This window comes from Cyprinodon variegatus, unplaced genomic scaffold, assembly GCF_000732505.1.
Source record: "Cyprinodon variegatus isolate N-32 unplaced genomic scaffold, C_variegatus-1.0 Scaffold12, whole genome shotgun sequence".
NCBI lineage: Eukaryota > Metazoa > Chordata > Actinopteri > Cyprinodontiformes > Cyprinodontidae > Cyprinodon > Cyprinodon variegatus.
Genome location: NW_015150465.1, coordinates 1818733 through 1842969, shown reverse-complemented (window position 1 = coordinate 1842969; position 24237 = coordinate 1818733). Strand labels below are relative to the sequence as shown.

General features: G+C 37.9%; 2 protein-coding genes across 3 annotated transcripts in view; one reads left to right on the top strand and one right to left on the bottom strand.

The window, feature by feature from the left end:
- coasy (Coenzyme A synthase) overlaps window positions 1–11367 on the top strand; it is a 13985-nt gene extending 2618 nt beyond the window's left edge. The window contains exons 2-10 of the mRNA XM_015381205.1: window positions 695–1460; window positions 3362–3576; window positions 3663–3794; window positions 6963–7152; window positions 7746–7810; window positions 7888–7972; window positions 8242–8339; window positions 10427–10573; window positions 10666–11367. Of these exons, the coding sequence (XP_015236691.1) occupies window positions 773–1460; window positions 3362–3576; window positions 3663–3794; window positions 6963–7152; window positions 7746–7810; window positions 7888–7972; window positions 8242–8339; window positions 10427–10573; window positions 10666–10725 (1680 nt within the window). The 5' untranslated portion in view covers window positions 695–772 and the 3' untranslated portion in view covers window positions 10726–11367. The remainder of the gene's footprint in view (window positions 1–694; window positions 1461–3361; window positions 3577–3662; window positions 3795–6962; window positions 7153–7745; window positions 7811–7887; window positions 7973–8241; window positions 8340–10426; window positions 10574–10665) is intronic.
- Window positions 11368–11542: 175 nt separating this feature from the next.
- The window catches only part of LOC107088846 (myosin light chain kinase, smooth muscle-like), a 14937-nt gene continuing 2242 nt past the window's right edge, over window positions 11543–24237 (bottom strand). For both annotated transcript variants that reach the window (XM_015381281.1, XM_015381290.1), the window contains 16 exons: window positions 22644–22790; window positions 19253–19411; window positions 19032–19154; window positions 18722–18766; window positions 18480–18610; window positions 18241–18397; window positions 16768–17076; window positions 16589–16685; window positions 16296–16499; window positions 15995–16212; window positions 14416–14539; window positions 13987–14139; window positions 13725–13854; window positions 13502–13583; window positions 13219–13359; window positions 11543–12021 (listed from right to left, as the gene is read on the bottom strand). In XM_015381281.1, the coding sequence (XP_015236767.1) occupies window positions 11810–12021; window positions 13219–13359; window positions 13502–13583; window positions 13725–13854; window positions 13987–14139; window positions 14416–14539; window positions 15995–16212; window positions 16296–16499; window positions 16589–16685; window positions 16768–17076; window positions 18241–18397; window positions 18480–18610; window positions 18722–18766; window positions 19032–19154; window positions 19253–19411; window positions 22644–22790 (2432 nt within the window). In that variant the 3' untranslated portion in view covers window positions 11543–11809. The remainder of the gene's footprint in view (window positions 12022–13218; window positions 13360–13501; window positions 13584–13724; window positions 13855–13986; window positions 14140–14415; window positions 14540–15994; window positions 16213–16295; window positions 16500–16588; window positions 16686–16767; window positions 17077–18240; window positions 18398–18479; window positions 18611–18721; window positions 18767–19031; window positions 19155–19252; window positions 19412–22643; window positions 22791–24237) is intronic.

The window sequence follows — 24237 nt, the reverse complement described above, 5'->3', positions numbered from 1 at the left end:
TTCATTTATCCCTTGCGATTACTACATCAGGGATATTCTGGTTCCCAGTAGCTTATATAGAGTAGAAAAAGCAGAGTTAAAGCAAGATGCCATTAAAGATAAAAAAAAAAAGAGCAACAGACAATATAGAGGAGTGTGTATATAGTACAAAAAGAATAAAAAAAAATGTTTCCTTTAGATATAAAAATATCTGCACAGCAGAGAGCTAAGGAAAGAGTACACAGCAGTGGACTTGCATTATTGCACTTGCACTGCAGAGATCTACTGACCTTATAAAATAAGTAAAAAATGACACAGGCTACACAGTAGTTAGCATGTGTTATTGCACAGTGAGAGAGTGGAATATTGCACATCAGTGACAATAGGTAATATTTTGCAGAAGACCTCCAAGGAGGAGGGGGGTTGGGGGGGGGGTGCTGACCCTTGTCCCTCTTCCTATGACCTCCTCCTTCCCCCAACTGAGGAGTTGTACATCTTGATGAACAAAGGGCACGAATTACTAAATTAGTTGATTATTTCAACAATCCATTAATCACAATTAATTTGATTAATTGTTTTAGCCCTACTCTCAGTGCAACAGCATCAGCTATAGTAAATATTGCAACAAAGCTGACATTTTAAATGTTAAATGAAAAATAAAATTGTCTTTCCTTATATCTCCCAAATCCCCTTCCTATTTTTTTTGTCATCCTCAGTCAGCCCACCTCTCCACCTGTGACTCTTCCTTACATACTGGGACTATTGTGAATCTCTGTGATTCATCAACACAACCATGTCCATGTTCAGCACAGGCATCCTCGTGCTGACATCTCCTCTCCAGACGCTCCCTCTGCGTATAGCTCCAGTGCTGAGCTCTGCTGCTCAGCTCGTAGACCGCACGCTGTATGTCCACCTCCACCCTGGGCTTAACCTGAGCAGTGGGAGCCAACCCCGACCCGTTTTCATTTCACCTGTGGTAGACCTGTCCACAATCATCACTCGCCTTTATAACAACGCAGCAGACATATGCAGCCACCTGGATGTTCGGGTTCTTCTCACTAACATTCGCGCTCAGCCGCCTGCCTGCAGCGAGGCCACAAGTCCAAATTGTCCCTTCCCAACACCACAGCCTCTGTTTCACTCCCCGGAGGTGGTGCTGACAGACTTTACGCCGCAGGACCCACATCAGTCCCATCAGGTTAAGCAGTGTCTGGAGAAGTACACCGGTCACTGTTATGTCTGTAGACCTGGTCTATCATCAGTGCTTCTTCACCCGCAACCAGGGAAGCTGCAGGAAAACGAGGACGTGCAAAGAGAGGAGAAAGGACAGAAGGCTGAACCCATTGAAACCTATAGTGATGTCGTCGTTGGAGGCACGTTTGACCGCCTGCATGGAGCGCACAAAACACTGCTCAGCATCTCCTGTCTACTGGCCAATAGAAGGTTTGTCATTGGCGTGTGCGACCAAGCAATGCTTAAAAGTGAGTGGTCCTTTAATTACCTATTATTTATCACGTTGATCATCGTTAATCGTTGATAAAACAATGCAGTGTGTTGCAGAAATGTATTAATGTACAATACTACAACTTTACAAACACAATGTTTTTCAGAGGAGTTTTATGCAATAGAACTGCAAAAATATAAAGCAGAAGAAATAGAGTGTTGCCCACTTACAGTTTTTGGTCCACTTTTCATTATTACAGCTGAATAATCTTTATGAGGGCTGCAACTAATCATTATTTTGCAAATAAAGCAGGTGAAACTCAAACGTTTCCACTAGAGGAGTTCTGGATGGAGCATATTGACAGATTTATATTTGTTTTCATTCTTTCTTTCTTTTTTTAATCTTAAATGCAAAATATTTCGATTTTTTTTACACTGTTTGTACAATTACAACTCAAAGTGGTTCGCTCTTTCAGCTAAAGGCATGTTTTATAGTCTCTTAACTACAGTTAACAATTAAACTATTACTAAATTAGCTGATGATTATTTCAGTAATTGATTAATCATGATTCATGTGATTCATTGTTTCAGCTCTACTCTCAGTGCATAGGCATGCAGCAGCATCAGCTATAGCAAGTATTGCAACAAAGCTGACATTTTCAAAGTCAACTTAAAAAAATATATTAATATTAATCTGATTAATTGTTTCAGCCCTAATCTCTATAGCAACTAATGAAGTTTGCAGGTTAATTAGGTATGAGACAAAGATGAGGTCGAAGGGGAAGTCATGGAAAAGATTTAATCAGGGTTTGGTTATTCATCAAAATTATGTTTTAAACATCTTAAAGAAAAATGGTGAATAACTATCTGATAGTGTTTTATAGCTACAACTTAGGGCTAGAGATGTGGCTTAAAAATCAAATATTGAAATGTTTTAGTTCATATTCCAATGAATCCTTTTTTTCACTGAAGTTTCATGCTAAAAACTACAAAATGTCATGTATTTATTTCAAAATCTAGCTTTGATTTCGGTCATCCCTTCTGGAAAGTGACGTTAATTTAAAGGGCAGCGAAATTTAAGCTGTGAAAATGCTTCTAAAAAATTCTCACAACAAACTGAAAATATAACACACTAAATAGATTCAGCGAGTGGTATTACATACGTGATAGTTCATCAGTTATGAGGACACATCTAAGTGATGAGATGCTCTCACTCTGAGCTATGGAAGCCCAAACAGAGCTTTGGCAGGAAAAAATCCAGATCTGTCAAAAATGAAACTGGAACAAAGAAAAAATTTGATTCAAAGATTAATCGCCCAGCCCAATATGGTCGCACAAAGAATGAACATTGCTTGTGAATAGGGGGATATGATGGTGGAAGCATCATGCTGTGGGGATGTTTTTCTATTACCAGGACAGGAAAGTCATTCAGCAGCGAATAGAGGCAGATATTATTCTTCCAGCTGGATAGAAACCCTAAACTGACAACAAGAGCTCCTGTTTTATTGTTTACAGGAGGGCTTATTCAGTTGACCTGAGTTTTATTGATTGACTTTATTTGTGAGATCACAGTGAAGAAATTTACTCAGCTCAAATAGTCAAAGAAGAAGAATGTGCCTAAGGAAGAAAAAGGTTAAAAAGAGAAAAAAATAAGAAGGAAAAAAAGGCCTCTTCATCTGCAACAGAGAAAAAAAATCTGCTTCCACAAACTATCAGTTCATAAGCCTGTTTTTATGATCTCTGTACTCTTTGGTTTTTCATTTGTAAAAAGGAAGTTTATACCATTAATAGTGTCCTCCCTCTTCCCTACGCTACTTCTCTTTGTTAAAATAAAATCCTCATTGAAATATGTGGCATTAACATTCCAACATGTTTCAGAATGGACACTTCTGCATTTATCCAAATTAATTTCCTCATATTTCTTTCTCTCTGGTTTTAGAAAAAGTTTTAAAGGAGCTGATTGAACCGTACTCTGTGCGCGTGCAAAGACTCCAGGAGTTTCTACAAGACACCAAACCCTCTCTGCAGGTGGAGATAGTGCCACTTGAAGACCCCTTCGGAGTGTCCATAGTGGACCCCCTGTTGAAATGCATTGTAGTCAGCGAGGAAACCAGAAAGGGGGGCGAGGCTGTCAACAAGAAGCGCATGGAAAAAGTATGTGGGGGGAAAAAATTACTGAAATAAAATAACTTTGCGACTGTGTTCTGATCTTTATTTCTGTCGCCTTCCACTGGAACTAGGGCCTGCCGCTTCTTGTCCTTCATGAGATCCAGCTGCTTAAGGATGCTCACCACAATGAGATTGAGGAGGAGAAGATCAGCTCCTCCAGTCTCCGCTCCCGTCTACTCGGCACCCTCCTTAACCCACCTAAAGTGAGTTCCTTTAGATAAAAAATGTCTGGGCGTATCAATGTTCTATAATCACTTTTATAGACTTGGCTCTTGTCGACTATCTAAACTCCTTTATCATGTCTTTATATTTATAGATGGCACCTAAAGTCAAGGAATGAGTAAAGCATGATAGAAACAAATAAAAATTTACTTTAAATTATAAGAAATCCTCAATGTAGACTCAAAGTTCTCTCTAAGAGCAAAGCCTGTTTTGGTCATGGAGTTTAGAATGGGAATCAGGGCCTCAGCCTGGAGCCAATAAGGATATGGACTATGCTCTTTTGTAAAAAACTTGATTGCATTTCTTAAATTCTCTTAAAGGTACACTATGCAACCAGTGTTGATTTTCCAGCGAGGCTCCCCCCAGAGGGCGAAAGTAAAAGTGCACTGTCGTAAATATGCACAGCTGTTCTCCTGGTTTCTCCGTCAAGCCAGGCGCGGTTGTTTTGAGCTTAGCAGCGAATGACTAATGCTGCGTTCACACTGGACGCAGCTGGCGCGACAGAAGCAGTGAGTTTACATGCAAAGTCAATGGTTGACGCGCGTCAAGGCGCAGCAAAAGGTCTCGCGGCGCGTTTTGAGCAGCAGGCGCAGCGCGTCTGAGCAGCTGAAGCAGCGAGTTGGGCGCGTTTAAGCATCTGACGCAGGGAGAGAGACACAGTGCTGATGATCACTCCTCTTAAACAGTTTATTGACGCCTAAATTAACTTAAAATGCAGAAATCTGCCGGCAGAATATGTTGGCTTTTATTATCCTGCTGCCTGCAGTTTGGATTATTTAGATGAAAAACACCTACCAGCTGCCGGTGAACCGCGAGGAGGCGACCAGGCCATAGGCTGCTGATGAAGGGATCCATACTGTTGGCTCCCCGCTGGTATGTGGGGGTCTGAGCGGCTCCGACAGAAAAAATATTGAAGGCAGGATGATAATCTGAATGAACTGACTGCACTGATTACGTTTTCAGGTGTATTTTCTCACTTAAACACATATTAAAACTACTTTATTCCCACTGATCACAGCAAATATAGCTGCAAGGCAGAGAAAGGATAGTGAAGCTCCGCCCAACGCACGTCAGACACACTTTTGCACCGCGCAGCCAGAGCAGCAAAGCTGCTTCAGCTGGGCATCAGAACTAACTGGTACAAGCAGTAAAAATGAAGCAGCAGACGCAATTTTGCTGTGTCCGATGTGAACGTAGCATAACTGCACAAAGATCGCCACTGTGCTAGCAACGAGCATGCTTTTAACTGGGGGGTGTAGCAGTTCTCGCCGTAAAGCAACACCGACCCTCGCGAGACTTCTGAGCCTGTGGGTGCGGGTCGGTGCTCCTGCAATTGCAAGTGCGGTATTTCCCCCACAGACCACCAGGGCGGCCGAGAATACCTTTGTTCAACCTGAAATGACTCATTTAATCATCCAAAACGTTATGGAACACATTAATTAATTGAAAAATGTTGCATAGTGTGCCTTTAAGATTTTTCCCTTAGTTTAAAATATTAATGTAAAAAAGTAACAATCATTATATTATTTTACACTTTTTACACCTTCAAAATGAGGTTAGATTGTATTTGTAATTATAGTGATGAGTTTATTAGGGCTCTTAGACAGTTTGCTTCTTCACTAATTGGTGTCCCTCCCTTCCTACTTCCATTTTCTACCTAAACGTTTGAACTATGGTCTGGGTTTACATTAATCTGAAATATATTCTTAGTCTTTCTTCTGTGAAATTTAGAAATTAATTGTTGAAAGAGTTCAAAACATAGTTAATCAATACTGTTCAAAGTAAAGAAGTGCATCATAAAAAATCTGCTTGTTTTGGAGTTTTTATCTGTGATGTAGGAAATAAAAATGATGCTTTTTTTTGCAATCTTGGTATAATTACTTCTCTAAGGGGGTCCCTCTGTCAGCTAAAGGCATGTTTCAGAGTCTCTATAGGTAATAAATTCCTTAATTAGTTGATGATTATTTCAATAATCGATTAATCCAATTAATTGTTTCAGCCGTACTGCTAATACTTTAGCAGTCATTTATCTAAGGTTCATTAAAAGGTTTTTTAATTTTTAAAATGGAACTGCGATTTTTTTGAAACCCAACATTGATAACTGAATAAAAAAAATGTAACATTGAACTTAGACTTTGACAAACTTTATCATCATCTTGTAGACACAGTTTGTACAAAACAAAATTAAATGAACATTAAAGTGCAGCAGTGATCAGTATGTAAACAGTGTAGGAGAAAAGGAAACCAGTTTAGAAACACAATGGTGCAAAAGAGCATTAATATGGAAAGGTTCAGTGCAGTGCAAAATTAATTTGCTATAATGTTTAATGTTTCCTTTAGATCCTAAACCAAATGTAGAGAATTTGTTTTAAATTAAAGTAATAACCAGTGTTGTTCCAAAAAGCTGCTGAGTAACGGCCAGGCAGCTTATTAGCAGGGAATTTGTTCAGTTTAACTTTGAGATGGACTCCACACATATTATACGCAGTTGGTTACTAAACTTTATAAATAAGACAACATCTATGTTGAAACATTTACCATTCAAGTGCTGATTAAGCTCCAGAAGTTGAAACCGTGATTTTCATTTTCTCCAGGTGTGAAATGATGCATGAACAAAGTAATACAGCCTTTCTTTTCACCAGTAATATGAGAAAAGTGCCTTCTTTTTATTTTTGAACATTTCCTTAAAAGAAGTTTTTACACTTTGTGATTTATTTCTTTTTCTTTTTATTATAGAAGTTATTTTTTTCCGTTAAACTTGATCAATTTCTGTCTTTAGCTAAGTAGAACGCTGTAATGCTAGCATATGAGGAAGAACAGTTGAGTTTTAAAGCTGCTGGTGAAAATTGGAAGGGATGATCTTTGAAGCTTTGTTTTATCTGATCAGATTAAGCTGGCTGGAGGCACAGCTACTTCTGAATGAAGGTTGGAATGCTGATGTCTATCTAGCTTGAGTGAGAGTAATTTGATCTGTTTGCTGCTGTTATCTGGAGTCTGCGAGAAACAGGAGCCTATTTGACTGGATTTAAAGAGCCTGACCTTTTTTTTTCTATTCACTTCTCTTTCCAGGAGCATCATTGCAACATTCCAGTTACCTCTGCCTATCAGTATTCCTTCTAGCTTGGTCTGTTTTATCCCCTTTGTGTTAGGATTCGTCTCATCTGCCCCCTACTCCGTATGTGATTGGCCTAACAGGAGGCAGCGGCAGTGGAAAGAGCTCCATCGCTCAAAAGCTGGAGGGTCTTGGCGCAGTTCGGATCGACTGTGATAAACTGGGTCATGAAGTGTACCAGCCCGGTACAGAAGCCTATCGCAAAGTGCTAAGAGAATTTGGATCAGGTAGGGAATGATTCACTCCTTCCAAGGCTTGTTAGGAGTTTCAGGATAAAGCTTTTATAACTGTTACCCTTAAAAAAAGGTTTCATTATTGACCTTATAAGCATGGGGTGTAGTGTTTTAAAATAGCATAAATACACCTCAAACTTTTTAAAATCACAACTACAATTTTTTATGTATTTTTAGGGGATTTTGTGTGAAAGAACAGAACAAAGTGGTTCCCAAATGAAATAAAAAGAATACAACACTCTACACAAATGCTTTTTTTTTATCATTAATCTTGCTGCTATTTAACACTAAATAGTTGTATGAACAAAATGTATCCCTCAACCATTCTGATTTAGCTAATATAAAAATCCCAGTAAAATGCATCAATATTTTTGGTTGTAGAATGCAAAACAGTAGAAATCATATGCTGTTATTTTTCCTCTTTGTGTAAATTGATAAATAATTTTTGAATCAATATACTGAAATATGTTAATTAGGGGTATAAATGTGGCTATTTGAGTTTAAACCAGAAAACTGTGTTTAAGCAGGCAAATTTACTTTGCCTTAAAAAAATTTCAAAACCCTTAAATCTGTTTCATTTCTTTTAGAAATTCTCAATGAGGATAAAACCATCAACCGTCGTGCATTAGGAGCAAAAGTGTTTGGGAACAAGGTATTTCGAGGCGCAGCACAATTCCCTGCATTCGTATTTGTTCTGTTGTTGCTGACTAAAGGTGATGTTTGTCTTAGGAGCGGTTAAAATGTCTAACAGACATTGTGTGGCCTGAGATTGCTCTGCTGGTCAAGCAAAGAATAAACCAAGCCAGGGAAGAAGGTGTGCTATTGATTTATTTAGTGTTTCTCACTTAACTTTGAAAATCTTAATATTTCTTCAGTTGTTTTTGCATTTTTGCTTGATAGATTTTTACTTAGAAAGCTTCGGATTTGACCTTTATTACTTCTGCTTGAGTGGAAATGTTTAAGTTAATGGATAATTAAGAAAGTTAATCTAGAAATGATTTAAGGACAACTTTCATTGGATGTACTTTCACATTTCTTTGCTTTGAAAATTGTCCAGTTTCTTATTCTTTTTTTGGTTTTTAGGTAAGGAGGTCTGTGTGGTGGATGCAGCTGTTCTGCTCGAGGCTGGCTGGACAGACATGGTCCACGAGGTTTGGGTCACCGTCATTCCTGAGGATGAGGTAAAGATTGATTTCTCACCCACAGTCCTCAATGACTCTAAAAGAAGAAAGACCCATAAAGACTATAATAACAGGAATGCCCTGCCTCACATTTAATTGTCAAGAAATATTCACACATTAATGAACATTATAGACATCATTTAGTGAGGATATGGAATAACTGTAAGAATTTATTTATTAAACAGTGTAAGAACTAAATGTGCAGCTACAGTTTAGTTAATGTTAAACAGCTTTTGTGTTCATTATCCCACCCGCTGTGTTTAGCGGAACGCTAAAAGCATAACAGTACTTATGCTTGAATGTTGGTCGTGTTTTGAGGTTGAAATCCTGAACGTGACTCCATTTTGGACTTGTTTTCAATCAGCTTAAACTTTTACTTACTTTATGTTACAAACACTCTAAGTATTTTTATTTTGATATGATAAGGGAGTTTAAATTCTTTTTGAAACAAAAAGCACCTGTTTTTCAATATTCTTAAGTCTATTGTAGCTGTCATTTTTCTCTGATGCCTCTAAAAAGAGAAAAAAAAATCCTGTCCATTCTTTATACATCACTTCTGTTTTTTATTTTTTATTTTATTTATGCCCAAAGTGGTCCCAATATAAACAAAAAATAACATACAGATGCACAAGGCATGCAGCTGCATATATACCACCAAAACATTCAAATAAACAAATCCTAACAACACAACCATTCACACAAAGCTCTCAGCTAAGCATCAGTGTAATAACATAACAGTTATTACAAACAAAAGTCAAAAGAGTCAAAAAAAAATATATATATACTTTGTAAATGATGAATAAGAGCATGTTAAACACATAAACAGCATTTATGGAGCAGAAAGAGGATTAGAGATGTTCAGCTCAAAGGGTGCTTTATATTTAAAAGATCATTTTCCAATTTCCTTGTTGATTTGTGGAACAACAAAGAATTATTATGTATAGAGTATATGTAGAGGAATAACTGAGTCATTTTGTTATAGTCGGAATAAATAAGATTAATATGCTTAAATATGAATAATAACTTCTGAATAGATATCGGAGAATAAAAACTAAATGGTTGGAGATTAGTAAATGTAGTGTTTTGATAAATAATATCACTGTTATCTAAAATAGGGAGTAATAACAGAGTAATCTTTTTTTTCTGACTTATAAAGTAGTTTCAAACAATATCTAATTTATTTTGTAACAGAATGAATATTAGAGGTAAAAGAAGTAAAGAGTCAATCCAATTAAACTGCTCTACTTAGTAAATGTCGAAATAGATTTTATTTTTTTTGCTGTGAAGGCTTCAGAGGTTTGTAAAAAAAAAACAAAAAAAAACATAAAAGCTTTGGACATCTCACCAGTACAAAAAAATATTCCAAAACATTGCTTTCTACCTAAAATAGTTAAACAAGCACAGGATAACTAGGATTCATGCACTCCTCTAATCTGGTTTATAGGAAACTTTAACGTTGCCCCGAGTTATGCAGGACAGACATCCAACACTTTAAAACATGGTGTTTTGGTCAGGAGAGACCAAGAACCCCCATGCAGTGGAGAGCCAGCATACTATCTTTACTATAAAACATGATTCTAGCAGCACCATAAGGTAGAGACGCTTTCCTTCTGCAGGAATAAAGCTGCTCAGAGGCCATGGGGGAATAGCCGGGACTAAATAGAGACTTCATAAGGCTAATAAATGTAAAAGTTGTGTTGGTTTAGATCAATGCTCTTGCCTTTCTAAGAATTGTCCACAAGTCTAAACATTAATATCTGGTAAGCCCTGTAAATCTCTATAATGTGCAAAGCTTATAGAGATGTTCCCCAAAAATTATAGTTAAAGGTTTTTAACGTGCAGTCTTAGAAGGATAGGATATGGATTTTAGATTTTTTCTTCATATCTTTGAATTAAAGTTATACTTTAAGATAGTGGATTTCCTATTAGAGATGTTTAGTCATTAAACCATTGTACCATTTCACACATCACATTTTTTGTGACTCTTCTTTGTTTCGATTCTTTTACACATTGCCACCAGAGTGTGCCAGAGATTTCTAATCTTTCTGCAGTTTAACAGCAAGCGTCTTTTTTATCCCTTGTCCAAGGCTGTGTTAAGAATAACCGAACGAGACGGTATCAGCACAGAGGACGCCCTGCACCGGCTGCAGAGCCAGTGGTCAAGCAGCAAACAAGTCAAACATGCCAACGTAGTGCTGAGCACTCTATGGGAGCCAGAGGTCACCAGGAAACAGGTTGGACAATCATAATCTAAGCATACGCATTACATATAGTCACATTGTAAAACCTTTGCAGACCTTTTTTATTAAACTGTTTTGTTTTATAGGTGCTCAAAGCATGGAATCTTCTTCAGAGGAGAATCCAGCAGAAGAAAGAGGGACGATAGAAATCCTGTCTGGATTATATCCGCTTTGAATTGTGAAGAGGAAAGAAGAGTTTGTGATAAATCAACCGGAGGAAGAATGCCTTAAAGCAGCAGGACAATCAGCGTGCGGCCGCAGCAAACCACGCTTCCTCGCTTCTTTCAAAGAACTCAGTGCCTGTTCCTCTTTTCAGGAGGTTTTCAAGAATGTAGTTCTATGTCCAGTATGCTTAAATTTGGATCTAAAAAGGTGAACTTGTACACAAAAAATAGATTTTAATTTAATTTGAATTGTAACCATTGAGTTTTAGGTAATTTTTCATTTAAGGATTTTGTTTTTTTAAGATTTCTTTAAAATGATTGAATAATGGGACGAATTTTTACATCGTTTAATTTCTTGCCTGAATAAATACTGTAAATTACTTGTGTTTTACTATGGTCAGTAAAATGTGGACACTGATTTTTAAAGAGTCTTATTTGACAAATTAGTATTAGTTGTTCAACCTAATTGTGTATTTAGTCTTTTTCTTTTTTTCCTTCCCCCAGAGACCATCACACAGATCCAGTCAGTTAATCTGTATTTCAGTGTCCAGCTTTCAAATATTTTTGATCAAAATGATAAATTGTACATGTTTAAAATGACCTTGAACAATAAATTGAGGTTTACAGTTTAAAAGCTGATTTGGACTCTTAATTTTCACCTTACTGCTTCATGAAGCAACATAATACATTTTCAATAAGGTCAATTTGTTTCTTCATTCCTTTAGGTTTAGGAGTAAATGATGTAAAAATAATTACTTCAAATTTGACGTTTCACACATTCAGTCATCAAGTGGGTTGTGTTCATCAAAAGACTTTAATTTCAGTGCTTAAAAAATGAATGTAAACAATTTAATATACAATGTTTGTGGATAGCGTTGCATTCGTAAAACTGCTCTTGCATCATTTCCCATGTGCTTAAAAAAAGTGATTATTTTAAGGTTTAGTAATAAAAGCTTTGCATTTATAGCCATTAGCTTCCGCTTTGATGCAATACAGTTGTGACTTCTGCCGTTTGCATGCTCATAGATAACATAGGTGTCCATGTAGTGACAATCATAAAATAAATCTATTCTCTCAGTTCAATTTTCAGTTTCGCAGAGCACATTGCCTCTCCGAGCTTGTTTTGGGCTCTGCAAACATAAACCCCTGAGTCAGAGGGTTCCAGATCAGCTAAAAACAAAGAGCAGACGCCATCTTCATCTTGATTCATTCTCACTCTGCTGGAGTCACACAATAGCTCCTCGTTATGAAGCCACTTCACCTCTGGCTTTGGGTAACCTAAAGGGAAGGGGAAAAAAATGTAGACATTACATCTACCAAGTGGGCTGGAATGTCATAATTCTGTAGTTTTTTTTTTTTTTCATAATTCTGGAATTTGGAGGAATTTTGCAAATTTTTGAGAAGACCCACCCTCTCTACTTTAAAAAATATATATACATGCACAACACTACCAACTCCTGAGAGGGAACACCTGTTCAACGCATTAGAGAGCATGTACGAGCCCATTTATCCTCGTGCACGCTCTGTTTAAAAGTTACTGTTTGCATCGCCAATACAAGCTCGCTTTCCAAAAGAACATTTTTATTTTTTTCCACTATGTCAGACTCACCGCTGGTAAGAGAAAACGGGAACGAGCATGTAGGACAGCCTTACCCAAATACTTCACCAGAATGATTGACAATTAGGAGGACCACTTATTTTAATGATCTACCCAGAAAAAGGACATCCTCAGCTATACCTTTAAATATAAAGTTATACACTTTCATGACAGTTTCTCATTTTGTTTTAAAGCTGAGTCCTTGAAAATCATCTCCAAGTCAGCTCATGTAATTATCAAATAAATGCATTTTACAACTTTCGTCCCAGACTCTTCAGGCTTCAGTTAGCATGTTTAACATTAACCATGTTAAAAGTAATTTACCATGTAATGTAGTAATTTATCAATTAATCTGCATCAGTTAATCATTTCAGTCACAGATATTGCTGCCTTTGCTCTAAAAGTATTTTTGCATCTATAAAAAACTTCAGCAATGATTAAAAAATGCTTTCTAACTTCCATCAAGCAGTGCAAAAGACAACCTGTGCATAATTTAAATGGTATTAAATGATATTCCAGGTAAGTTTTCAGTATAACCAACCAGGTGGATTTTTTAGAGAAAATATTTTGAGCTGTTTTAGGATAGCAGAACCATTCATTTGCCTTGGCCCTGCTTATTGCAGCCCTTAGCCTAGCTTTCTAGTGAGATTAATCCTCAGTTTTTCGTTTAAGAGGTTGTTTGGAGGAAAAATCTAATTTCTGAACATGTTTAAAATGTTTCTTACAGAAGGCCTGGAGAGACTTTCAGTGACATTTTCAGCTTTTGATATTTAGTATTAAGATTGTTTGTAGAATCAAGTATGTCTGTCATAGTTTTTGCTTTTGCTCTTTGAGAACTGTATTTGGATCTATAAAGAGCATCACTGCTCTATCAGTACCATCAACCAGACATGTCAGCTGAGCAGTCTCTCCCTTTGGAAGGGTGATGTCCTTCAGGACCTGCTGGAAGTGCGGCTCAGTCTGCAGCTGCTTGTCCAGTGACTGGATGGCCTCCTCTGCCTCACGGCTCCATGCTGGCTCTGAAGCAGGGAATGGACGAAATAAAAAGAGAAACAAGGCCACAGTGATCACAAGTCTGTAAACTTGAAGTGACAGCCCCCAACTGTGAGTCATTTGGCATCTGTGAAGAGATCGAGGATGAAGGAAGGAATCGTCTGTTACCCTCTGAGGAGCTGCCAGGAGAATCCGGCCTGCTGGAGAGGTTAGCCATCCGGTTCAGGGCCAAAACAGCTTGGCCAGTTTTCTGCAGGGTGAAAGGAGAAATGGCGATGCATGACCAACACTGCCAGCAGCCTGGCTTTGGGTTTGTATTTGAAAGACTTGAAATGAAAAGTCAGAGGAGACATCTTTAGGAAATGCAACTTCGGTCCAATTCTGGGTCTACCTTCCACTTGCGTCTTGCTAGAAAGCGCTTCATCTTCTCTTTATTAAGAGTCTTAGTGGGTCTGCGGTTCAGAGGGGTGAAGGAAGCCATCCATGAGTGGGAGAGGGCCTCTTTGCACGACAACCTGGATCTTTAATAAAAAGTGAAAAATAAATGTTGATAGAGATGTACCTGCTATGTTGAAGTCTGTTCTTCAATCATGAAAAAAGTAATTCTTTAAATGTGCAGAACAGAAGTGGGAAATAGAAAAGTAAGATCCAACCTGCGGTCTTTCTTCAGCAGGGAGCTGATGAAGTCCTTTGCCTCATCAGAGATATCTTCAAAACTTTCTGGGTCAAACTCAAAGCTGGCTGCTGTCACCAGAGCGAACGTTTCAGCATCATTGTTTCCCTGGAATGGGGATTCTCCACTAAGCCTGGATCACACAGAGTGGAAAACAGCATAAGACAAGATCGCCTTGCAGGTACTTTTTCCTATGACCCGAAATTCTACATCAAATGTAGATTACACAACATAATGTCACTTCTCAGAAGGGTCTGGTCCTATTAAGACAGAACCAGCAGATGGTGCCATATCTGCATCTGTTTAGACACTTTGACTCTAGCATGATGGGTTCTTTTGTGTTTTTTCCTCATCTTTTCCAGAAAACAGTGACTCACAGCTCAACAAGCATCATTGCAACTCCACTTACAAGATGAAGCAGATGACTCCAATGCTCCACATGTCTGTCTCAAATCCGACAGGCTCATAGTTGATCACCTCAGGAGCAACAAACTCTGGGGTACCGTGCATCACCATCAGAGGTTTACCCTCCTCTACAGAAGGAGAGAAATTAACACAGATTAACATTTTTCAAACAGTCCTTCCTAATGTTAGAATAACATGCAGCATCTTCCACTGTAGTGATTCTCATTAAACTCCACAGCTTAGGTTAAAGTAGTTTTTTGACTGAATAACTGTTAGTTGTGTACTTCCCACATCTTGGCCATATGGGAAGTCATTTCTGAAAGCAAGACAAGTCATCCTGTTTGCATTTTGCCCAAAGCCACATAGTGAAAACAGCAAACATCTGGAAGCTGCTCTTGTCAGATAAGAGCAAAACAAATCCTTTGCTCTAAAAGACAAAATGCAGTGTGGTAGAGTTTAAGTAACATATATTTTAATGCAAGTTAAAATAAGTTGACAAAAGACATACAATAAAAAAAAAAAAAAAAAACAGTTAAAAAACCAACACTGCAACACCATTCCTACGGTGACAAAGGAATTTGCAACCTCATAGTGTGGGGGGGCTTTTTTTCTTAGCAGGGACAGACAGGCTGAGCTGAAGGGAAAATAGATGGGGCTAAATACAAGTTAACCCTGACATTTTCCAGTCAGAATCCAGTCCTAAATCCAATGAGTATCAGTGCAAATACTAACTAGAAAATATTTTCAGTCTTAATTTTATATTTAGTTATTTTTACAAGAGAAGAATCTGCAGAAATGTCTCCAGGGCTATAACCCAAAATACATGGAAATGTTATTGCAGCAAAAAGTGCAAAGAATAGAGCACTTTGGATATTTTCTCAGAAATCCTTGCACTGATCTTTTCTTGTGACAATGATGCACTAATTTCTGCTGGTTGAATAAAACACATTAAAAATTGTAACACAAGAAAAGGTGAAAAAGTTTGTTCACTTTTATGTTAACATAGTTTTATCATTTCAACATCCACAAAAGCAAGGATGCCGAATTACTTTCAAATTTCAGATAAAAATCTCAGATTTTCAAACCAGAATCTGGGGCAACGGATGTTAAAGAACCGGTATTTGCCTCAAGTATTTCCCCAAGTTTATCATCTTGAAATGGTTTTACTTTCTTATTCATTAACAAGAGTTGTTACAACATGATTGCTATTGGAGACATCCAGGAATTTGACGCGCCCTGATGTTATCTTTGGCATGCACACAATGCCATTACCTCCCAAGGTTGCCAAGAAAATAGCATACGAAAACTGGACATCAGTGTTAATGTAACATCCAGTTTAATTAAAAAGTAATGTAAAAAAAATGCATAATTTTATTTATTCCTGACTGATAAGCTGTTTTGAATTTATTTGCAAGGATAAAGCTACTTAACACTTAAGGGAGGAAAGTTTTTATTGTCTGTTTAATGAACAAAATTTCTGCCATTGTCTGTATAATATGTCTAGGAAGATAGACTGGAGATTTAGCTGATAAAAAATCATCCCTCCAAATAGATGAACATTACTATAAATCTAGCACATTTACCTAGTTCACTGGCCAGGCCAAAGTCGATTATCTTGATCTTGGTGCCAGACGTGTCCACACAGACAATGTTTTCCGGTTTGAGGTCCAGATGGACAATTTTCTGCTTGTGCACATACTGCATCCCCTCCAGGATCTGCTGCACGTATCGGGCGCTGGTGGGTTCTGTATGCTCAAAGTTTTCATCCACGATGCGTTCAAAGAGCTCCCCTCCTGCAACACTGGGTGCACAGACAAAAACAACTCAAACTCCTGGTCATGTTTTTGAGAGTAAAACTGAAACCAAGCCCAGATTAAAACTTACTACTCCATGACCATTGCCAACTCGCGACGCGTTTCATACGCGGCCAGACACTGGACTATCTTTGGGTGGTGAAGCTTGTTCATTAGATTAATCTCTCTGCGAGCTTCTGACTTGTCCTTTGAGGTCCGGGCACGATAGAACTTAACTGCAAACTCTTTGCCAGTCTCATTCTTAGTCACCCGATACACCTCTCCAAATTTTCCACTAGGAGAGCAATTTCAAGAAGCATTAAGAGTGACCCTGGTTAGGCTGTTACAAAAGAAGTTTGGTAAAAAGAGAAAATCCATGCTTACACCCCCAGCTTTTCATGCACGTTATAGTGGTCCCTGACCTTGTGTTTGGTGTCAATAGTCACCATCACATATGAGTCGGGCTCATCCTTTTTTTCCTCTATAAGAAAAAAAAAATACAATAACACAATCAGTTTTCAAACTGATATTTCTTCTTCCAACATCAGCAGCACGTCACTCACTTGTGGCTGCCATACTGATGCACTGAGACTCCTGGCTTGGTTCGCTGCTACCTGCAAAGTTCCAGGCTCTAACCCTAAACCTGTACTGTCCGAGAGGCTCCAACCCTGAGCGAATGTGGAACGACGTGTTCTTACACCTGCTTATCTCAGTCCAGCTCCCAGGCTTTTCGGGTCCCGCTTGAAGGGCCTCTACAATGTAACCCAATACAGCTGTGCCTCCGTCGTAGCTGGGGCCCGTCCAGGAAAGGACAAGGGACTGTGTCGAAATCCTGGAAGCAACAGGCTGTGATGATGGGGGAGAGGGTCGGTCTGAAAAGGAAAGAAGTTAACTCTTGTCAAGATGTTTTAATTCATTTGGAGAATTTCCCTAAACGTTCTAAGAAATTTACAAATAGAAATAGAAATTTAACATCACAAATGCAACATCACATCGTCATCAATACAGGTGTAAGGATGCGTGAGATATATTAGAGCGCAAGTGAACATTCCCTCCTCAAAGATGAATTGTTAAAGGAAGAAAAACAGTAGAGCAAGAATTTAATTGAGTCTGAAAGAGGCCAAATTGTAAAAGCTGGTTGACAGGGTCAGCATGTCTCCAAACCCTGAGTTGTTGTGGCATTTCTAGAAGTCTGAAGTGGCTGGTATCATTCAAATACGGACACTTTCTGTCTCCTTGAACCCCAGTCGCCCTCTGCAGATGGCCGCTCACACCAAGTCTGGTTCTGCTGGAGGTTTCTTCCTGTTAAAAGGGAGTTTTTTTTCTCTCCACTGTTGCTAATAGCATGCTTAGTGTGAGGAATAGCATTTGAGTCAATGATTCGATGCAATCAACTGGTTTTTTTCTTAGATAGAAAACTTTGACTCAATTTGACTGTATGATCTGGTGAACTGTAAAGTGCCTTGAGATGACGTGCTGTGAATTGGTGCTATATAAATAAAATGAATTGAATAGATGAATGACCAGTAGGGAACCAGTGTCACACAGGCTTATAGACAGTCTGGCCCATTCAGCCCTATCCTACACAGAAGCTACTTAAACTTTGACTACTATAAAAGCAAATGTTCAGTATGATAAAAACCTTAGTATAGCTGGAGCCCATTAAAACTACCTTTATACAAACTGTATTTTCTGATGGCTGACATCTTTTAGTATCCTGACAGAAACAAACATGCTCAGAATTGATTTGTGGAGCACTTTAAGTTATTGATTTGACCTCCAAATTCACCAGATATCCTCAGAATTGGATCCATGGAGAACTTGAAAGATTTGCTGTAAAAATCAAAGGGCCAGATAACAGTTTATCTTTAGTGTTCTGCTGGATCAGACCAGTTCTGGGAGAATAAGCAGGGACCACCCCTATTTTATGTTTTTTATTTTATTTTTAAAGGATTTTCTCCATCTCTGCAGCAAAACTTTAAACACAGTTCTCATGTGTGAGTATGTATTCATAAAATGTAAATCAATTGTCCCACCTATGATGCTGAGTGACACTGTATGCTGAGCAGAGCCGTGTCTGTTCCGTACAATCACAGTGTAGGATCCTGTGTCTTCTGGGGCAGCCTCTGAGATCTCTACAGCGCTTTGGGTCCCCTGGCTCCTCACTGTCACCCGAGAATTCCCTGACACCACCTAGAGAAGAAAAGGGCAGCTGTAGGAACTAAAGGTACAGATGTAGGCTAACCACTATTATCTTAGACTGCAATAGTTTTACTTTGGCTTTGTTGTAAATCCAGCAACAGGCCACAGGAAGAGAGCTGCTCCTGAACTCACAATGTAGCCGAGCTGGCTGACCCACACAAACGTCCACTTTCTCTGGTGGGTCTATAAAAGCCACTGGAGGTCCTTGAGGAAAGGTTAAATCAGCTTGTTTTTAAAAAACAAAAATACACTAAAATGCACATAATTTGGAAATAAATGTGCTGCTTATTGTAAAAAGAAAAAATCCACACATACCTTTGCTTGTAGGAGCTTTTGTTTGAAATCTGTTGTTCCTGATAACTGTAGAGAAAGAAGAAGTAGGTGGGCTTACAGGTAGGTCTCATGATAGGGAACTTTAAACAGTAACCAACCAATAAGGAGGCGGCAGCCATGATTGGTTGTAGAGGCAAACAATGCATAAAGGTGTCAGCAAGGGTTTGGGGAATTTTAACTCCTTCTTGTGAGTACAGCTTATTTCAATTAATCATATGAAGGTTTATTTCTTTTTTTTATAATACAACAAAAACAACTTAGGTTTAATAGGTAAACAGAAGTAATATTCTACCTTTATTCTTTTCTTCTCTTTGTTGTTTTTTCCCTTTGGTATTTTCATGAGACTCTGATTTCAATGACACATCACTGCACAGTTCATGGTGTCGTGATGTGGGAATTTCTCTTGTTGCTGCTCCTTTGTGAACCACAGTGACATGCATTTTGTGTAAACAATTCCCTTCAATAGAAATGCACTGATTTATACTGGTTCTACTGGTTCTTGGATTTCTTTACCTTGACCTGTAATTTGTAACAAAGCGCTGCTGGATATCCTTCCGGCACTGTTTTCAGCCATGCAGGTGTACTCTCCAGCATGTCTGGTTGAACACTGAGTCAGGGTTAAACTGGCAACACTATTCTTGAAGGAAGTCTTACATTCAGTTAATTTAGCACCTAGAAAAAAGGAAACAGAGGTTGTAATTTAGCCAGAGGTCTAGAAAGTAAAGAGCCTGCAGAGAGATCAGCTCCAACTGTTTGCATTTAAAGCTTCACAACAAAGAGTTGATCAATTTCCTCAAATCTGTAAGGACACTTAGGCTACATTCACACTGCAGGCCTTATTGCATAATTCCGATTTTTTTTGTGTGAAATCTGTTTCTTTTGCGTTGGCATTCACATTTCCAGATATATGGGACTTGTATGTGATCTCCTGTGTGAACTGCATTCATACAGCTTAACTTTCCTGCATGCGCAATAGAGGAAGCAATGACGTTAAGTAGCCAGCGTGCTCTGTGTTTACGGAAGTAAACATGGATGGTAGTGCTGGGGTGCATCTTTCCCAACCTTAAAAACTCAATCTTTTCAAGATTGTTTTTCCTCCCGCTTCTGCATAACAAGATGTAGAGTTGGACCTTTGTTGAATGTTAATGACATACAGGTTGCATTAATGCGACCTGGACTTTCAGACACAGGTCAAATTTTGCAAGAATCAGATTCAGGACCATATAGACAAGTGGCCTGGGTGTCATTTAAAAAAATCGGATTTGTGTTGTTCAGACTGTCATGAAATGATCAGATACAGATCGCATATGGGTAAAAAAAATTGGATATGGGTCACTTCAGGCTGCAGTGTCAACGTAGCCTAAAGCCGCTGCAGAAGTGTTTTCATAGTGGCCAATACCTAATCCTAGTTATGAAGGAGCCAGGATCAGGAAGCAATATACTGTAGTTCCTAGCACCCATGCAGTTAGCATAGTGACCTTCTAAAGGCCCTTGTACTACATTAGGAGCTATACAGTTACCCAGAAACCTTTCTGTGACAAGACGTATAGATGCAGCCCACTCTCAGTCTGTGTCCGAATATCCATCCTAATCACTGTAAAGGGCACTATATAGTGGTTACGCAATTTTAAATGAGTTTCAGCAAGTCTAGTGGATGAAAAAATAGTAGACTCGAAATTTCCCACAGTGCATCTTCAAAAGCAGTGATCATCCATGGTCACTAGATGAGCAGAGATATCCCAGAATCCTTTGCGGGGAGAGCTCTCATCGCAAAGCATTATGGGATTTGCTGTTACAGCGGCGACTAATAACAAAGATGGCACAGGTACTCTGTGGGGAGGTGGAGTCACGTGATCAACGGGGAGAAAAAAGTAGTGATCATCTGTCCGAACGGTCAGTTAACAGAGTTCACTATAAAGTCCACTATATAGTCTCTATGAAGTGATTGAGAGATCTAGGGGTTAGGGTGGACGTTCAGACACACACAGACTTTAACAAAAAAACATTTTTGAATTTATTTGTACTCTGTTGGACACATGATAATCTATAAACCTTCATAGTTTTGGATTTTATAACAGAGAGCTTCAGCCATTAGCTACATTTGTGAGACTATCATTTTTTGTGTTTTTTATGGAAGGCTGTAGTCTCAATTTGACCTTAATCAGTCATCTGTGTGCCGCGTAATGATGTCCTTAAGGCTGAAAGCTGTCTAGACTCAGCGCATCAGTCTGAAAGGTGAAAGGGCAGGAGCAACGACCTGGAGATAAGAGCTACAATTTGAAGAATTCAGATTGAGACACTGACTGGGCGCTGATCATTTGGTTAAGTGAACAGCATGAAGGAAATTTAGAATAAGTTTTTACTTTCTGCATCTGAATAATCCACATCTGGACTCATCTAGATTTTCTCCAACGTGTTCTGATTGCCCCTCCCTCCTTAAAAAACAACTTTGGAGTTTGCAGAAAAATCCTTAATTCTGATTTTACAGTTGAGAAAAATGCTATAGTAAGAAACTAGTTTAAAACAAGAGCAATCAGATATGCAGTTAAGCATTATTCTTACGAATCTGATAAGGTTTGAGCAAAAACTAAAGAAGGGTCCTTCAACTTTCGTTTTTGCTCCATCTCTGCAGATTTACCTAGGTAATCTTTTATACTCTTTTCTCCTCAGAATGCCCTAAAACATTTAATCAAGAGACTGAAAAATAAATTTTGAATGTACATATTGAATAAGTACAGGACAAACGTATTTCTAAAATAACTATACAGTGTGTTTTACTCAGTTTAAGTCAGGATCCAAATTAAATAGATTTCTGCCCAACAGTTAAATAATTCATAGTCCAAGTCGTATTTATATGCAGTCCTTAACTATCACAACATTTTTCACAGCCATACTTAAAATTCAAGAACCAATATTTAAATTTCATAAGAATCATTAAATATCTAAAGAAATTGGTTGACTAGAGTGTTCTGTCATGTCTGGATGGTGATCAGACTAAGTGAACAGGTCAGCGTCAGTCTTATTTGATCATGATCATAAATGTTAAAGTCCTGGTGTAGTTGAGCAAACTGCATATGTTCATGTTTGTAAAGGTGGGACAGAGATTGCAGTTCTTATGAAAACTTGGTTGTCCTGTTTTTCTGCAGTTCACTAAGATATATATATATATTTTTTTTTAGGGTTTTGGTACAATCTTGGCCATCTATCACATTGTGTTGAACATGACATGATTGGTCACACAAAAAAAGACATACACTCAATCATTACTTTGAAAAATCCAGCTGTTTCATTCATTTTTTTCTGTTCCCTGACTTATTTCAAGATCAACACCTGTCTTTGCCTTAATGAATAGTATGTTAACTCATCTTTCTCATTTTGAAGAGTGATTAGGATGGATTAACTCCTGTGTCTCTTCATATTTATTTCCCAAGGAAACAGGAAGTCAAGGATAAGTGATACAAAGCTCCAAGAGACATTGATCAATTTAAAATGGTTAATGATACATAAAAAAAATGTTTAGACACATTTTAAAGATGCTAATCAGTGTGAGACTGGTGGTTTTATTAGCTTTTTTTTCTCAAATATTATCTTTATTAGTTTTTTTTTCTCAAATAAATACACAAAGGTCTCTCTTGCAAAGGAGATTTTAGTTCTAAATAGAACTAACTTGGTTAATTATATCTATCTATATCTACATATATATATATATATATATATACATATATATATATATACACACACACAGAGTATACTCGGATCAAAGGTTTTTCATTTTTAGGTTAAACTTAGTGTTGAGGATGAAAATATGTATCTCTATTATGAGTTTTAACACCTTTACCAGGAGTGCCAATAATCCTCAATAATGCTGCATGTCATTATGAAAACCAAACATTGCATTACTCACCATTGTGCAGCCAGGAAATATTCAACGGCTGAGTTCCTGTGATAACGCCATCAAATATGACATCACCCCCGACACAGACTGAACCATCCCTGATTGGCTCCTTAAACTTGGGGGCTTCAACAATTTTATTGTCTCCCTGATCGACACCTTTAAAGAAAAGAAGAGAGTCATGTTTTTAGCATTGTTTCAACAAACTGGGATAAACTTATCTAGGCCCTAAATCATTAGTGTTTAAATTATCTACGTTTGGTGTTTAAAGTGATCATCCTTCTTATTCCATATAAGCGTCACAGAAATAATTGTTCAGATGCAGTCATATGTGGTATTATAGAGGTGAACTTGTTAGGGGGGCTGTTTTTAAAGGTGTTTACGAGATTTTCCCATATGAGTAGATTGGTGCTGGAATGTCCGACAGTGTGGATGGAGGAATGCTTTCAGTCTGTTAAAATATGTGTACGTTTCATGTAGTGGGGTGGTTGAGTGGGTGGGGGTTGCAGCTGGCCTCACTGCTTCTCTTCTTTTCCTGTAAATCTTAACAAAACTGCTTACAGTTTAAGCTTAAAACAGAGGCAGAAAGTGCAATGGTTTGGAGGGATGGAGAGTCATAAATTGCTTTTCACATACGGCACTCATAAAGACTTCTTAAAATGGGGAAGAATTGCCAAATGCAAATACAGTTTCAACATTATTATATTAACATTTTGGATTATATCAAGAATTTCTGTCCTCGATGTAATTTAACACCATGTTGCATTGCATCTTCTTTTAGGAAGGTTCTCTGCATGTTTAGGAACAGAGATGACTAAATATTTACTCTGGAGTAAAAGGTCTGGAGTAATAGGCATCCTGTTAGTCCTGCATTCTTTTGCTTGAGAGAGCCATGGTGTTATAGTACACGCAAACTGTCATTTTATGTTGTTGAAATAAGCAGAGCATCATTTTAGTGTCTTTCCAACAAATGTGTCACGGACTGTAAGTTAATAATCATTTGAATGATCCTTATTCTTTCATGAATGGAATTGAACACGAAAACTTGAGCAGATTTTACAGATCTGGTTTAAAGTAAGCCCCTGTCACACTATGAAGATTTAGCCAGCGTATGCCTGATGTACAAAAAATCTGACATAAACGTGGGCATAAGTTGGATAAGTTATGGGTCAGTTTTGTTTAAGTCTTGAGCACGCTGAAACACGTTGAAATATGGCAATTACATAATAAATGGCTATCATCATAGCAAAAGTACCTGCTGTTCTCTCTGAAACTTCATTTCAAACATGTAAGTCGTTTCACCTTCAGCTGTAATTTTATTTACATTTTTTGTGTATTGTATTTCATTTAAAGTCAAATATTTTGAAGTTTATGGTATGATTTTTTTCCCTTTAGGATAAAATCAATTATCTTAAAGTAAACGGATACAAAACCAATCTAATTTCATTGATTTGCAAGTCACAAGTCTTTGTTCATATTCTAATGTCTTTTTTCAAGTCAACTCGAAATATTCAAAATTAATTAGTAGAGTGTAACTCATGTCCTTTGGACATGTCTGTATATTTTTTTCCAATCAGATAGATGGATAGATAAATAGATGGATGGA